General features: G+C 41.7%; 1 protein-coding gene across 2 annotated transcripts; it reads right to left on the bottom strand.

Moving 5' to 3' along the window:
* Positions 1-449: 449 nt before the first annotated feature.
* Positions 450-16,355, bottom strand: LOC111955750 (acidic leucine-rich nuclear phosphoprotein 32 family member E). 2 transcript variants are annotated; one of them, XM_023976063.2, is made up of 7 exons: positions 16,002-16,355; positions 7,811-7,960; positions 7,534-7,656; positions 3,935-4,097; positions 3,735-3,856; positions 3,578-3,620; positions 450-955 (listed from the first exon to the last, which is right to left on the bottom strand). In XM_023976063.2, the coding sequence occupies exons 1-7, from the start codon at positions 16,053-16,055 to the stop codon at positions 873-875; spliced, it is 738 nt and encodes a 245-aa protein (XP_023831831.1). In that variant the 5' UTR covers positions 16,056-16,355; the 3' UTR covers positions 450-872. The 2 variants fall into 2 exon arrangements, with proteins under 2 accessions (XP_023831831.1, XP_023831830.1); XM_023976062.2 differs by having other exon boundaries at positions 3,735-4,097.
* Between the last annotated feature and the right edge of the window lie 216 nt (positions 16,356-16,571).

The following is a 16,571-nucleotide window of genomic DNA, read 5'->3' on the forward strand; positions in this document are numbered from 1 at the left end:
ACGGTAGAGGTTCCTAAACTTCCTGGTGCCTTTTATTCTAGCCTGGTATCCCTGGCCGCCTGAGTAGTGAGGGTGGTTCTGTGTAGAGTTTTGTCCTGTAGGGTGCATTCTCTTCTCACCGTGGCCCAGAGAGGTAGATGAGACTTGGCTGGGCCATAGAGAATGATAGAGGCCTCTAGTGGCCAAAAGGCCGTGTTAGCATGGGCAGCGCCATTGAGGGCTTCCACCATTTTAATGTAGTCAACTGGGTAGGACTTCTAACTTCATTGGCTGATCCCTCCTGGTGACCCTGTTGCGAGTCATCAGGAGGGATCAGCCAATCGTGAAGAAAATTGACTGCTTCAAAATGGAYATTGCCTCAATGGCGCTGCCCATGCAGTCACAGATGCTATAATGGCACAGATACAAAGATGAGTCCTCTATCTCTTTGGGCTGGACTGGACTCTGGGCTGCCGGGCCTGTCATGGGTCTTGGAACATCACTGGAGGTTTGTTGAACACTGATGTCAACGAGGGACAGCGCGGGCCACTTCTGTTGTGCGGATGGCTGGTCATTGTAGCGACAGCCCTTCTTAAATTAGCCCATAACATAAATCCAGCCCCACCCACTCCCCTACATCCATTTATTTTAACCTGCCTGCATATTGACGAGATTTTTGGAGTGGTAATTTAACTTAGAATGATGAACAAATTATTTGTCGATAAAATCTCCTTTTCGTATAGTKTCTCATATATATATTTATATATAAAAGAAACAGCCTCTACAGTGATATCTATGGTATACAAAGAGAAACAATCTGCAAGATCACACTTTTTTTGTGGTTATTGTTCTACTTGGATCTGGATCCAGAGGTTCGCAGGGAAAAGACAAGCCTAGTCGTCGTCATCATCATCCTCCTCCCCTTCGTCCTCAGCATCCCTCTTCCTCTTCTCCCCTTTGACTCCTGCCTTCTCCTCTGCACAGGGCACAAGCCAATCAAAAAGTCAGAATTTGTCGGTTTGTAAAAAAGGTGGCGACAATCACTTCTAATCAGGACCAAGTAAAAACAACAGCAGCAATCAAATCCAATTGGCATTTCCCTTKATTCTGAATTCGGCATCCTTATGAAATTGTATCCACAGGCAATGTGGGAGTTGATACAAGACCCACCGTATGTTCCGCCCACCGACAAGTCTCAAAAACACCAGAGGGGGAAAACAAAACACAGCACCACTAGTATACATCTTTTCAGTCAAGTAACAAAGGCCACTTTGTAGACTGAATTACCATTAGCGAAACAATGTAGAGGCTAAACCATTTTGGTTTAATGTTAATGCGGTTCTCTTACATCAAAGTCTACTTTTAAAGGATCCCCAAGACCTCAGATCTACTGCTTACGTATAATATAGTAGCTAAGTATTTCCCCTGGCATGTTATATAGGAAAGGGGTGATTTATACTCCTTGCACACACATGCAAGTGCGCTGCTTACTGATGTCATCTCACAGTAGGCACAGCTTCCCACTCAGAGTCCTGAAGGAGTAGTTCACGTACAGTGCATTCGGAAAGTTTTCAGACCTCTTGACTTTTTCCACTTTGTTGCGTTACAGCCTTATTCTAAAATGGATTAAATACATACAAATGCTCATGAATCTACACATAATACACCATAATGACAACGTGAAAACAGATTTTTAGACATTTTTGCAAATTGAAGAAAAAAAACTAAATTATAATATTACATTTACATAAGTATTCAAACCCTTTGCTATGAGACTCGAAATTGAGCTCAGCTCATCCTGTTTGATTCCATTGATCATCCTTGAGATGTTTCTACAACTTGGTTGGAGTCCACCTGTGGTAAATTCAATTGATTGGATATGATTTGGAAAGGCACACACCTGTCTATATAAGGTCCTACAGTTAACTTGACAGTGCAGTCAGAGCAAAAATCCAGAATTGTCCATAGAGCACAGAGACAGGACTGTGCAGAGGCACAGATCTGGGGAAGGCTACCAAAACATTTCTCCAGCATTGAAGGTCCCKAAGAACACAGTGGCCTRCATCATTCTTAAATGGAAGCTTGGAACCAACAAGACTCTTCCTAGAGCTGGCCACCCGGCCAAACTGAGCAATCGGGGGAGAAAGGCTTTGGTCAGGGAGGTGACCAAGAACCCGATGGTCACTGACAGAGCTCCAGAGTTCTTCTGTGGAGATGGGAAAACCTTCCAGAAGGAAAACCATCTCTGCAGCACTCCACCAATCAGGCCTTTATGGTAGAGTGGCCAGACCGAAGCCACTCCTCAGTAAAAAGGCACATGAAAGCCTATTTGGAGTTTGCCAAAAGGCACCTAAAGACTGTCAGACCATGAGAAACAAGATTATCTGGTCTGATGAAACCAAGATTAAACTCTTTGGCCTGYATGCCAAGCATTACATCTGGAGGAKACCTGGCACCATCCCTACAGTGAAGCATGGTGGTGGCAGCATCAGCTGTGGGGATGTTTTTCAGTGGCAGGGACTGGGAGACTAGTCAGGATCGAGGGAAAGATGAACGGAGCAAAGTACAGAGAGATCCTTGATGAAAACCAGCTCAAGAGCTCTCAGGACCTCAGACTGGGGCGAAGGTTCCCCTTCCAACAGGACAACGACCCTAAGCACACAACCAAGACAACGCAGGAGTGGCTTTGGGACAAGTCTCTGAATATCCTTGAGTGGCCCAGCCAGAGCCCMGACTTGAACCCCATCGAACATCTCTGGAGAGACCTGAAAATAGCTGTGCAGCGACACTCTCCATCCATCCTGACAGAGCTTGAGAGGATCTYCAGAGAAAAATGGGAGAAACTCTCCAAATACAGGTGTGCCAAGCTTGTAGCGTCATACCCAAGAAGACCTGAGGCTGTAATCGCTGCCAAAGGTGCTTCAACAAAGTACTGAGTAAAGGGTCTGAATACTGTCATATTTCAGTATAAAAAAATAAAAAATCACTTGCAAAAATTACTAAAAACCTGTTTTTGCTTTGTCATTATGGGGTATTATGTGTAGATTGATGAGGGGAAAAAACAATGTAATCTATTTTAGAATAAGGCTGCAACGCAACAAAATGTGGGAAAAAACAAGAGGTCTGAATACTTTACGAATGCACTGTATACACATGGGGACTTTGGCTGCATTCACAAGGTAACAACTAAATGGCCTGAACCATCTCTGGATTACATGTACACAACCTACGATACCTGTAAAGCCCAAAGGATTTATCTGCCTACTGTGTAGTGAGGACTCTAACCTTGTTTTAAGTGTCGAAGTTAGACCTAGCTTGGCTCCAAAACACACAGATAAGTGACAAATGAATAGTCACACAGGGCTGAGGAACGGATCAATAGAAGTCAAACCCTCCTGGGTCAAAGAGCCAATGCCCCTTTTCACGGAGTCATTGCCACAAATTGAGTAACAGCCAGCATGGAACCGATGTCAATAGAGATGTTGATGGTTGATTCCATCAGGAGATCTGTGACAGGCAAACATATCTGCCACTTCCAGGCTAGAGTACTTGGGTTTGATTACTAGTGACAGGTCAACACAACAATTCTTGTCCTCACCTTCTTCCTCCTCCTCTGCGTAGTCGTCATCATCTTCTTCATCCTGTGTGTGGAGAGGGGGGTTAAGATTCTTTAAATGAAGTGTCGACTCAAGTCGGCGGAAGTAAAACATTATGAGGTTTTGGATAAAATATGACAGACATTTCAGTTGTCTCACCTGGATCTTTTCCTTCATCAGGTAGGAGAGCCCAACCTCTCCTCCTTCCGAGCCCTCCTCATCCTCATCTTCATCATCATAGTCCCCTGTGGGCCCGGCTCCGTCCTCCCCCTCATCATCATCTATGAATGAAGAAGTATTTTGTTCAAGAAAGTTAGGCTGAAATATCACCAACCCCACCATGTGGTAGCCATGCTCACCATCGTCGTCTGCCTCTGAGTCAGGGGCCTCGTTGTCCTCCTGGTCGAAGCCGTCCAGGTAGGTGACCTGAGGCAGCAGCTCAAAGATGCTCTCACGGTACTCCTCCAGTGTGGTGATCTCACAGTTAAACAGGTCCAGGCTCTTCAGGTTCTTCAGATTTTGCTGTGGTTTTAGAAAGCAGAGGTTAGAGTTTACCAGACAATCCTGATTAACAAATTCTCTCCATGCACAAGGCTGGCAAGCATAGCCACATATCTCCTTGTGAATGGGATGATTAGTTTACAAATATATATATATAAATATTATTATTATAATTTTTTTTTTAAAGCACTTATTTCAAAAAATGCAATTCTACAAATGTTGCCATGGGGCAGACAGAATTTTTTGCAGTTTTAAAGAATTTCCTGCAATTCTACACATTTTGCCATGACTAATGTTATGTTAATGATATGAGTGAGTGACTAACAAAATCAATAGAGGCCGCCTGGATGTCAGAGGCACTAGTAATGCGTGGGTTGACTCATAACCCGCAGTTCACGCCTTAATATCCCCGGGCCGGACAGGTTTAGGGTCATTAAATATTGTGTGGATGAAGGGCGGGTGGATGGCGGACGGGCAGAATCAAGAGAAAACAATACTTGAAATTCATAATTGTATCATTTATTTTACCAGGTGACTGAAAACACATTCTCATGTACAGCAATGACCTGGGGAATAGTTACAGGGGAGACGAGGGGGGATGAATGAGCCAATTGGAAACTGGGGATGATTAGGTGGTGAAGGTAGAATGAGGYCCAGATTGGGAATTRAGCCAGGACACCAGGGTTAACACCCCTACTCTTACGATAAGTGCAATGGGTTGGTGAAGTGGTAAAAGAGGAGGATAGCAGTGCTGGCTATGTTATGTGTGATGATTGTGATATACAAATTCTAGTCAAAAGACAGGGACTTCAAATAGGCTTATGACACGTCAAGGGAACTGTAGCCTACAGTTCAGACGGGTTAAATGGAAACTGAAATCTGGACAATGGCTATAGGTCTATAACCTCTCACATAGCCTTAATATTAACTCCTGCAGAATTAAGCATTTCTTGCAGTAAAATTATACACAAAATGTAAGCAAAATGTTTACTCGGGAACAGGAGTGGAGAAARAGGATTTCTTTCTCTCAGCATCTTGAGAGGATGCAAATGCTCAGATACCATCTGTAGAGGTGCCATCTTTATCAGCATCATAGAAGCTGCTATTATTTCAACCACATAAAATGTGCATCCAAGCCGAACTGAAATCTTATCAGAAACATGTTGGGTCATTTTCTACAGCTTTCTATTTCCTTACAACAGGTCAAACTAATGTCATTTGGAAATMTTTCACAAAAAATCTTTCCATGTCTTTTTTTACATWGCATTTTCTCCCCGGTCCCTAAATGTCTTTGCTCCGTGAAAGATGATGACAGAAAACTTTACCGATGTCAACTAGACTGAAGCATTCGTTCTATGATTCATGACATTATTCTGATGAGAAAAGGTTTATTTTGTCTTCTAGAGCAAAATATAATGACAGAAGAGAAGCTGCATGTAAAGTGCATTTGGAAAGTACTCAGACCCCTTCACATTTTCRACATTTTCTTARATTACAGCCTTATTCTAAAATGTATTAAATTATTTTTCCCTCATTAATCTACACACAATAGCCCATAATGACAAAGCAAAAACATGTTTTTAGAAATGTTCGCCAATTTTAAAATGAAAAAACAGAAATACCTTATTTAGATAAGTATTCAGAACCTTTGCTATGAGACTCGAAATTGAGCTCAAGTGCATCCTGTTTCAATTGACTATCCTTGAGATGTTTCTACAATTTGATTGAAGTCCACCTYTGGTAAATTCAATTGCTTGGACATGATTTGAAAAGGCACACACCTGTCTATATAAAGGTCCCACAGTTGACAGTGCATGTCAGAGCAAAAACCAAGTCATGAGGTCGAAGGAATTGTCCATAGAGCTCCGAGATAAGATTGTGTCGAGGGTACAGATTTGGGGAAGGTTACCAAAACATTTCTGCAGCATTTAYGGTCCCCAAGAACACAGTGGCCTCCATCATTCTTAAATGTAAGAAGTTTGGAACCACCAAGACTCTTCCCAGAGCTGGCCACCCGGCCAAACTGAGCAATCGGYGGAGAAAGGCTTTGGTCAGGGAGGTGACCAAGATCCCGATGGTCACTCTGACAGAGCTCCAGAGTTCCTATGTGGAGATGGGAGAACCTTCCAGAAGGACAACCATCTCTGCAGCACTCCAACAACCAGGCCTTTATGGTAGAGTGGCCTGACGGAAGCCACTCCTCAGTAAACGGCACATGACAGCCCGCTTGGAGTTTGCCAAAAGGCACATAAATGACTCTCAGACCATGAGAAACAAGATTCACATCTGGAGGAAACCTGGCAACATCTCTGCGGTGAACCATGGTGATGGCAGCATCATGCTATGAGGATGTTTTTCAGTCAGGATCTAGGGAAAGATGAGCGGAGCAAAGTACAGAGAGATCCTTGATGAAAACTTGCTTCAGAGCGCGCCAACAGGACAACGACCCTAAACACACAGCCAAGACAACGCAGGAGTGGCTTGGACAAGTCTCTGAATATCCTTGAGTGGCCCAGCCAGAGCCRGGACTTGAACCCGATCGGACATCCCTGGAGAGACCTGAAAAGAACTGTGAAAAGATGCTCCCCATTCAACCTGACAGAGGTTGAGAGGATCTGCATAGAAGTATGGGAGAAACTCCCCAAATACAGGTGTGCCAAGCTTGTTAGCGTCATACCCAAGAAGACTTAAGGCTGTAATCGCTGCCAAAGTTGCTTCAACAAAGTACTGAGTAAGGGTCTGAATATATGTGATTTCAGTTTTTTATTTTGAATAAATTAGCAAAAAATTCTAAAAAACTGTTTTTGCTTTGTCATTATGGGGTTGTGTGTGTTGATTGATGAAGGGGAAAATGATTTAATACATCTTATAATTAGGCTGTAATGTAACAAAATGTAGAAAAAGTCAAGGGGTCTGAATGCACTGTATCTAACTATAGAAAAGTTGACTAACAAATAGCCTACCAAAATGTCAGAAATTATAAATAGAAACATATCTAAATCAGGCAACAACAAAAAAAACGTCACCCACTGTTAAAAAATTGTTACGCCGTCTTTGACTGTAGCCTACAGTGCATTTTCTATATTAGTGGGTTAGGGTCGGGTGCAAGCCATATATTTTCACTTTATTACATATAGTCGGGTGGTTGAGGATGGGTTATTAGCAATTGCGGGTGAACAAACAGCTGACCCGCGCACCACTACTGTGCAGGTGCCCGGCATGCCCGGTTGATATTCGGCCATATTTACTACGAGTTTAGATAGCTGGCTAGAATATCTTACCAATCTAAAAATGGTTAGCTGACATGGCTAATTGTGTGAATGATAAAAATTGCAGATCCACAACATTTCTAAATTGCACCTTGTGTATTCTACCTCAACAGTAAGTTGAGACCCTGACTGAATAACAGAAGTAGCCTTAACGACKAGCCCTGAATAGCCTTAACGACTCAACTAACCAGGGCCTCAACGTTGTTCAGCCCCTTGATCTTGTTGCCACTCAGGTTTAGATACGTCAGGTTGGGGCACTTCTCTGAAAGTGTCTCCAAATGACCTGAGATGTTGTTGTCACTCAGCTCCAACTGTGAGGAAAGAACACACAATTTCCTGATGAATCGCTTGAAAAATGTAATCCTGCATATCAAAATAAAGCCAGAGTTTCTTATAATTTTGCAAACTTAAATCATTTTGATTGAGATAATCAATTGCTCAAAAGGATCCAGCTTCCCTATTCACCTTGCGCAGTTTGGGTAGTGAGGGTATTTTGGCCAGGGAGGTGAGTCCAACGTTGACCATGCTGAGGAATTCCAGCTCCTTGAAATCATCCGTCAGGCCCTCTACTTCACCATCACTGGTGCGGCAATTATCCACCACCAGTTCTTCCACCTGTAGGAACAGTAATCAAGATCAATTGGACACTTGACAATGAGGTGGTGCATCAAGAGATTTCATCCTGCAKATGTTAWRGAATGAAACCAAATTAAATGCATAGCTAGTTTGTTGCATTTTTCCCCCATTTGTTTGGGTTAATTCACCATGTCATTTTGTAATCTTATTACATGTTGATTGGAAAAGCTGACCCTTGACCTAAAGTCCGCTGTTTCCTGTGAGAGCACACGCCTTTCTCAATTATTCTCTGCTTGAATGCTTTGTAGTGTGGACACAAGACGGAGGACCTATGTCTGAAAAACGCCATGGCTGGAGTAGCTAGCAAGCTACAAGCCTTCAAAAGAGGTAACAAAATAAAGTGCATAAACCCTTGGGTGACTGACAGCCATCTTGGCACTCCTCCATTGTAGAAAAGAATTTGGAAGCTATAGCTATGCATTTATTAATGTCTAAATTCATTTTTTATACATGTATTCTATTAGACACCTTAATGCATACTTTTTTATTATATTATGTGAGCTATACATAAAACAATTATAAAAAGATATACACTGAGTTACAGTTGATTTAAGGAAAGTCAATTGAAATAAATTCATTATGCTCTGGGTATACAGATTTGCATCTMTTGGTCACAGATACCTTAAAAAAATGARAAGGGTGTTGATCAGAAAACCAGTCAGTATCTGGTGTGAACACCATTTGCCTCATGCAACGAGACACATATGCTTRYCATAGAGTTGATCAGGCTGTTGATTGTGTTGATTCCTGATGTCAGCATGACAATTGTACGTGACCTCAAAACTTGAGACATCTGTGGCATTGTGTTGGGTGACAAAACAACACATTTTAAAGTGGCCTTTTATTGTCCCCAGCACAAGGTGCACCTGTAATAATCATACTGTTTAATCAGCTTCTTGATATGCCACACCTGTCTGTTGGATGGATTATCTAGGCAATGGGGAAAGGCTTATTAACAAAGAGAAATAGTTGGTTGTGCGTATGGATATGGAATATTTTATGATTTTTTATGAATTTATTTACAAATTATGGTGAATAAGTATTTTGGTCACCTACAAACAAGCAAGATTTCTGGCTCTCACAGACCTGTAATTCTTCTTTAAGAGGCTCATCTGTCCTCCACTCGTTACCTGTATTAATGCACTGTTTGAACTTGTTATCAGTATAAAAGACACCTGTCCACAACCTCAAACAGTCACACTCCAAACTCCCTATGCCAAGAGCCAAAGAGCTGTCAAAGGAAACCAGAAATACAAAATTGTAGACCTGCACCAGGCTGGGGAGACTTGATCTTGCAATGGTAAGAGCTTGGTTTTGAAGAAATCAACTGTGTGGGAGGCAATTATTAGGAAATGGAAGAACATACAAGACCACTGGATTAATCTCCTCGATCGTGGGGCTCCACCAAGATCTCACCCCGTGGGGTCAAATGATGCAGCAAGAACGGTGAGCAAAAAATCCAGAACCACACGGGGGACTAGGTGAATGACCTGCAGAAGAGCTGGGACCAAAGTAACAAAGCCTACATCAGTAACACACTACGCCGCCAGGGACTCAAATCCTGCATGCCAGACGTGTCCCCTGCTTAGCCAGTACAATGTCCAGGCCCGTCTGAAGTTTGCTTAGAGAGCATTTGGATGATCCAGAAGAAGATTGGGAGAATGTCATATGGTCAGATGAAACCAAATAGAACTTTTTGGTAAAAACTCAACTCGTCGTGTTTGGAGGACAAAGATGCTGAGTGCATCCAAAGAACACCATACCTACTGGTGAAGATGGGGGTGGAAAACATCATTGCTTTGGGGCTGTTTTTCTGCAAAGGGACCAGGACGGACTGACCCCATTCATTTAAAAGGAAAGATTAATGGGGCCATGTATCGTGAAGATTTGAGTGAAAACCTCCTTCCATCAGCAAAGGGCATTTGAAGATGAAACGTGGCTTGGGTCTTTCAGCATGACAATGATCCCAACACACCGCCCGGGCAACGAGAGTTGGCTTCGTAAAGAAGCATTTCAAGGTCCTGAAGTGGCCTAGCAGTCTCCAGATCTCAACCCATAGAAAATCTTTGGAGGGAGTTGAAAGTCCGTGTTGCAGCAACAGGCCCCAAAACATCCCTGCTCTTGGGAGATCTGCATGGAGGAATGGGCCAAAATACAGCAACACGTGTGTTGAAAACCTTGTGAAGATTACAGTAAAACGTTTTGACCTCTGTATTGCAAACAAAAGGGTAGTATAACAAAGTATTAGATAACTTTTGTTTCTTGGACCAAACTACTTATTTTTCTCACCATAATTTTGCAAATAAATAATAAAAATCTACAATGAACGCATGGCTTTCGACCTTCGTCTCTCCGAGCCCGTACGGGAGTTGTAGCGATGAGACAAGATAGTAATTACTAGCGATTGGATACGACGAAAATTGGGGAGAAAAGGGGAATAAAAAAAAAAAAAAAAATAAAATTAAAATGATATATTTTTTTTTTCCTACAATGTGATTTTCTGGATTTTCTTTTCTCATTTTGTCTGTCATAGTTTGAAGTGTACCTATGATGAAGTTAAGGCCTCTTCTCATTCTTTTTAAGTGGGAGAACTTGACAATTTGGTGGCTGACTAATACTATTTTTGCCCGCAAATATATGTTTTTTTTAGTATTAATGCTACGGTCACCACTAAAACAAATACATGTAATGGTGTCCTTGAAACATTTAATTGAAATAGTGTAGAATTACATTCATTCGTATGGAGGACTGTTCCTACTGGGGAGTGCCAATATGGCCGACCGGTGACTTCAAAGCCTCGCAATGGCCAACACATAACATCAACAATTAAGGGTTTATATACATAATTTGTGCTAACCCATAGCAAGCCCTAGTTATCGTCTAGCAGCTCAACATTTATTAATGACAGGTTAGCTAAGCTACAGTTAGCAAACGCACTAGCTCGCTAACAAGGGGTCTAGCTAGCTGGGGAGCAAAAAAAAAGTATTCCACATTTCCTAGTTTTTACCCATTGGGTAAACATGTTTACTTAACACGACAGGTGGGAATATTTTGCTATTTAGTTAAGTTATTTGGACAGAAAACAGCAGACAGTGAGTCTGGAAGCCAACTACTAGCCAAGATGTCAGCTAGATAGTAGTCATGCTAGCTAGTTAGCAAAAAAACAATTGTGACAATGATTGTCGTGGTTGACACATTGTTAAGAAATTGAACGATGGTTTTTAATATCCGTACAAGCTACTATTTTTATATCCGCATGTGTGGGATATTTTGTTTTTACTGCGTTCAATCTTCTCGGTGTGATGGTTGGGATAACGGGACAATTCGGAGTACAACGCATTTCTCATCCCTGGGTTGAGGTACACGTTTCCCGAGCCATATCTCGTGCCGGCTCTGCGGTGTCTTAATCTAAACAGGAAACCTTTCCAACCTTAGTGCAGCTGTAAGCCAGCGGGTTGGATCTGCTGGCTATAATTATCCCAGACCAACCCTGGGGTTTTTACCCATGCATTTTTACCCATGCTACTGTATAATGCATTAGATATTTAGTTTTTACTGCTGATACTGTATCAGGTAGCAAAACTGCTGGTGGGCTAGCGGTTAGAGCGTTGGGATAGTAACCAAACAGTTGCTGGTTTGAATCCACAAGCCAACTAGGTGAAAAATCTGTCGATGTGCCCATGAGCAAGGTCCTTAACCCTAGTTGCTCCTGTATGTCGCTCTGGATAGGACAGTCTGCTAAATTACAAAAAAATGTTTTTTTAATTAATTGTCACGGAGACTCAGAGTCCCGGAATGTAATTGCGTGAATAGTGTAGGAATGGATAAATGACAGCCAGAAGGGCTACGAGACTGACGGACAGCTTGTCTCTCATCCCTGTTTAGCTAGCTAGCTACTTTTCATTGTCGCCAGAAGTTGTGATCACCGTGACATTGACAGGCATGAAACATCAAGTGCCAGTCTCTTCAGTAAAAAATAAAAATTTTGTTTTAACAAGTTTAACAGGATAATTCCAAAATGTGTATTCATAAAATGAGTCCCAGTTTTTTTGTGTACTATTTCATCCAATTGTGTACTATGACGTCCATTTCGTATGATATGTTACGTCCTGCTATTTTTTTTAATGTGTGTACAATTGGTACGATATGATACAAATCCAATTTGTACAAGATGTMACGAATTTGTTGTCCTTAAGATCCCGGACTACATCTTTAAGAGACTGAWAACAAGAAACGTGTTATTGCAGTCGAGATAGGACAAGTATATATTGTCCTTTTACACCATCTCAGATATGCTATCCCAGACTGTACTAACAAGAAGATACTAGGAAGACAATCTCTTGCGGAAGGACCAAGTCCTTTTACTGCAGAGGAGCGGGAGTGTGGTCACCTTTGTTATTAATAGCCWATTTCCTACACCACCTGATGGGCACCTTTCGCGACTGTCAAAGCTGGAATTCAACGAGGTAAATTGCACACAGCAACACCCTCTCATGGAAGCCCTCTGCTCTTAACTGAAACAAAAATTAGGTGACCAGTTGTCCAGTTATCCGTAAAATCAGATTGAGTAGTTCTCTTACTTAACAGTTGCTCTGTTATTGGCCCTGTGGGGGCCCCCTGTCCAGCATTGGGGAACAARCRCCCCCCCCCTCGACGCGTGCGGGCCACATCTATTTCTAAGGGCACAAGCACTGTACGAAAATTGTGCCGATATAGAGGGCAGCCGTGCTTCTAGCCCCTAGMCAACTTTATAGTGRTTTGTTTTTTTGTGTTATTTCTTACATTATTAGGCCAGAATGTGTTTTGTGTTATTACATACCGCCGGGAATAACAGCCGGGAATAACTTTATCACAAGCATTTTGCTACACCCGCAATAACATCTGCTAAACACGTGTATGCGACCAATCAAATTTGGTGGGGAGAATTTTGCAGGTTATTTCGTACAATATTTCCTACAATTCGGAGCAAAAGAGTAAGTCTGCTTCGTGTTTTCATTTTTGTCATACATACACAGCCCTAGTTGTTATCACTAATGCTGGCCAAATTAAATGTGGCTTTGGTCAGAGAAGAGGAAGAGAGAGGCCCAACTCGGCGGAAAATATTTCCCTCCAGCAGGTGGCGTTTTTTTATTGTTTCGCCCACCAAGCATGGAGTTTGGTGGACAACGACTCCCATTGTTAGGGCGGAGAAACCTCTCTCGTCGATATATCTATAATCTTTGCTATGGTGTGTTCCGCTTGCGACTAGCGACCTCAGTTCTTAGTGAGTGGGGAACTATTGTGGCAAAAATCTAAATAACACCCTTCTCATTGACTTCAGTACCAAATACAAAATAATACAATACAGTGACTAATAAACGATTATTTATAATAACATGTTACAACTACAAATGATCTTGGCTTTTGATTCAGTTTGTAGCTTGACAGTCTTCAGGGCCGAGGTTCACAAGTTTACGGCCCTCAATTTTTTAAATATATATWTTTTTATTTAACCTTTATTTAACTGGGCAAGTCAGTTAAGAACAAATTCRTATTTACAATGACGGCCTACATTTCCAGCAGTATCATTATGATGTATATTCTTATTCAAAATAAGTAATGATACAAACAAAAAATACAAACAACCTCTAAAGCCTTTCTCATATTTCTTAAACGTTTTTAACGTGGTAGACAGGGTCTCAAATGCATTCTCAGAAGCATGTTTGTTTCAGCACCCTCTTARGGTACAAAGCTCTGCTGCAACAAGGCCTTGAGATTATTGTGTAATCAGTATGTAGTTTCAGTTGTGGTAGTCAGTCATTTTTTCTATACTTGGCAGCACAGGGGCCTTGGAGAGTGATGGTTAMGAGGGATGGCTAAGTAAGTTGAAGTGTTACATTTAATATTGGCATCAGGGAAATTGACTCCAGTTGACTTGCACTTGTATAGCCTACATGTGATATGTGAGTTGTATTCAAGAAACACTGAATAATTCCAAGCATGATGCTACCCTTTTTGTCTATAGGCACTCATCAGGGTGGTTATTCGGATGRTGCACAAAATAGCACTGTACTTGTACCAAACAGGGTTGTGGTCAATTCAGAAAGTACACTGGAATTCCAATTCCCTTCAATGCTTTTTTAATTAGGAAAATGTGGAATTGGAATTTGGTTTACTTTCTGAATTGACTGGAATTTAAATGAATTGACCCTAACCCTGGTACCAAGTTATATATGGCWAAATGTTTTAACAATGTTATTTATCATCAACAAAATGTGTATACAATGTGTATATAAATCGTACCACTAAGATATAAATAACACGCTCCTCAAAACCAGAGATGGCATTGTCACTGTTTTAGCCTGGTTTTATCTTCACGTAATACCTCGATTGTGAACGAACAGAGTTCTGTGCGCATCGTCTCGATATTGTCGTCGAGAGAGAAACATCAGTTGAGATGTAGCCTACATCCTATACAGAAGCACCTGCACAATGGACTTCACTGCCGAATGCACAGCAGAGTTCTGTAACTATAGAAATTGTAAGAGAAATMAGATTTGCCGAATGAAGGCTAGAGTCAGTGGCATGAATGAATGGGTTTTGTCAACCCTCAGACAAGCGCCGTCTCTGAGGGTTGGGGGGTTTACTGTAGCCTAATCTACTAAATAGGGGCGGAGGTCTGAGCCCCGCACGCCATCTGCCATATTACTTAAATTCGTAAAACGCAGAGCAGGACCACAAACTCTGCTACACTTGAATGCGTGTATATATACACACACACACACATATTTTACAAAGACGTCGTCGTTTCATACCGAGGAAAAGCCTGTTGTTACATAATCATTATAACATGGAGGCGAAAGACAACTTGCTTTTCGATCGGAGTACAGTAGGCTATGGCCGGCTGGGTGAGTCGTATAAGCTATCGAAAATTCGTTTGGAAGTTGACTTTCTACATTTGGATTTAGTCCTACTATAAAATACGCATCATTTATCAATTTGCGTGTGTCTAAATTGAGTTAAACCGGTTATAGCCGTCAAAATGGGCTCGTGTATAGATGCAACAAAATGACTTCCACTCCCCGCACGTCAGAAATAGGGCTCAAAAGCCTGCACTGTACAAAAAAAACACAAAAAAAAAACAGCTACACTGACGCCACCGTAGTCAGTGCCTGCGCGTCTCGCTCCGAGAACGGTCAACTCGCGTGCGTGCTGGTTATAAATTGCGTATACATTCTTGCAGGCGTTGTTCATATAACATCGAAGTATTGATYTTTACATCCCGTGGACTTTAGAAAAATACTATGGTAAAAGAAATGGGTATTAGCTAAACCCATTCGATTAGTAAAATGTCCGCTCAGAGAAACCAACCAGCTCGTTGTGCCATTTGGTAAACCCGGTAAGACCGGTCAAAACGCTCGTTACGCATGGAAAGCTTACGTTTTTACATTCGACTTAAATAGTTATTTGCATCGGCATCCATATGGAATAACATCAGGGAACTTTCAAGACAAACCAATTAATCGCGTCTCAAAAGTTATTTCACATTTCCACGGCAGTCGTGAATTCTCTGTATTTGGATTAGCCTGCTATACTACAGGAGTCAACACGACGTCAGCAGAGCCTTATTACGATGTTATTAGCTTTTCACAATTGAATTACTCTCACAAAAATAGCATAATGTTCTTCATAAGTATGCCCGCTCCGCCACCTTGAACGTTCAATGGATCTCTGGCCGGGCGCAAGACAAGGAGGATGATAGCAAAGACAGTGTTGCAGATCTATAAAATGTTATTAGAATCACAAAGCGATCAAKATTGCTTTGTGGATACTTGCAGTTCGTTTTTGTACAGCAACCAACATATATTGTGATAGGACGAATAATCAGAATCCCCCAAAACTAAAAAAAAAAAAAAAAAACTTGTACTCGTACTCGCATCCTCTCTTGTTGTCCATGTGCAGAGCGGAACCTCGCAAGAAGTCCGCTCTTCTCTGGGTTATCGGCTCTTATAGTTATCACCTCATTTTTAAGATAACTTACCTCCGCTGGTGTCCTATTCCTCAATTCTAAACTGATCCTCTTCTTCATCTCCATTATTAATAAAATATAAAACACTATGTTAACGTAAAAAAAATGCCAATCAAATTTTCTGAAACTCCAGTGCTTGGACCCACAGCTCAGCTTTCTTGGATGGCCACAGTTCTCTTACTGATCCTCCATGATACTTCGCACACAGCCCCCTCTATCAAATCCCGCCCTGTGGAGTTCTTGATAGGCCAGTCTTGTCTTCCCTAATTTTAATCGGATGATCGACACACCAATCAAACAGATCATGCCGATCAACATAAGCCGCCGGAGGTGATTGGTTGTGATTGCGCGCGCAGTAGCTTTAGATGGGTCAATGCGAACGTCAATATCTTCTTTCAAACCGTCGGGGTCGTCACTAGTTAACACAGCCACAAAGTCATAATTATGGATAAACCACGCCCATAATTATGGATAAACCACGCCCATTTCTAAAATGTATCATCTTAACCCTAACTTTAACCACACTGCTCACTGTAAGCCTAACATTAAATAGGACCAAATGCCTTATTTTTGTAGCCAATT

Source organism: Salvelinus sp. IW2-2015, linkage group LG31 (assembly GCF_002910315.2).
Source record: "Salvelinus sp. IW2-2015 linkage group LG31, ASM291031v2, whole genome shotgun sequence".
Classification (NCBI taxonomy): domain Eukaryota; kingdom Metazoa; phylum Chordata; class Actinopteri; order Salmoniformes; family Salmonidae; genus Salvelinus; species Salvelinus sp. IW2-2015.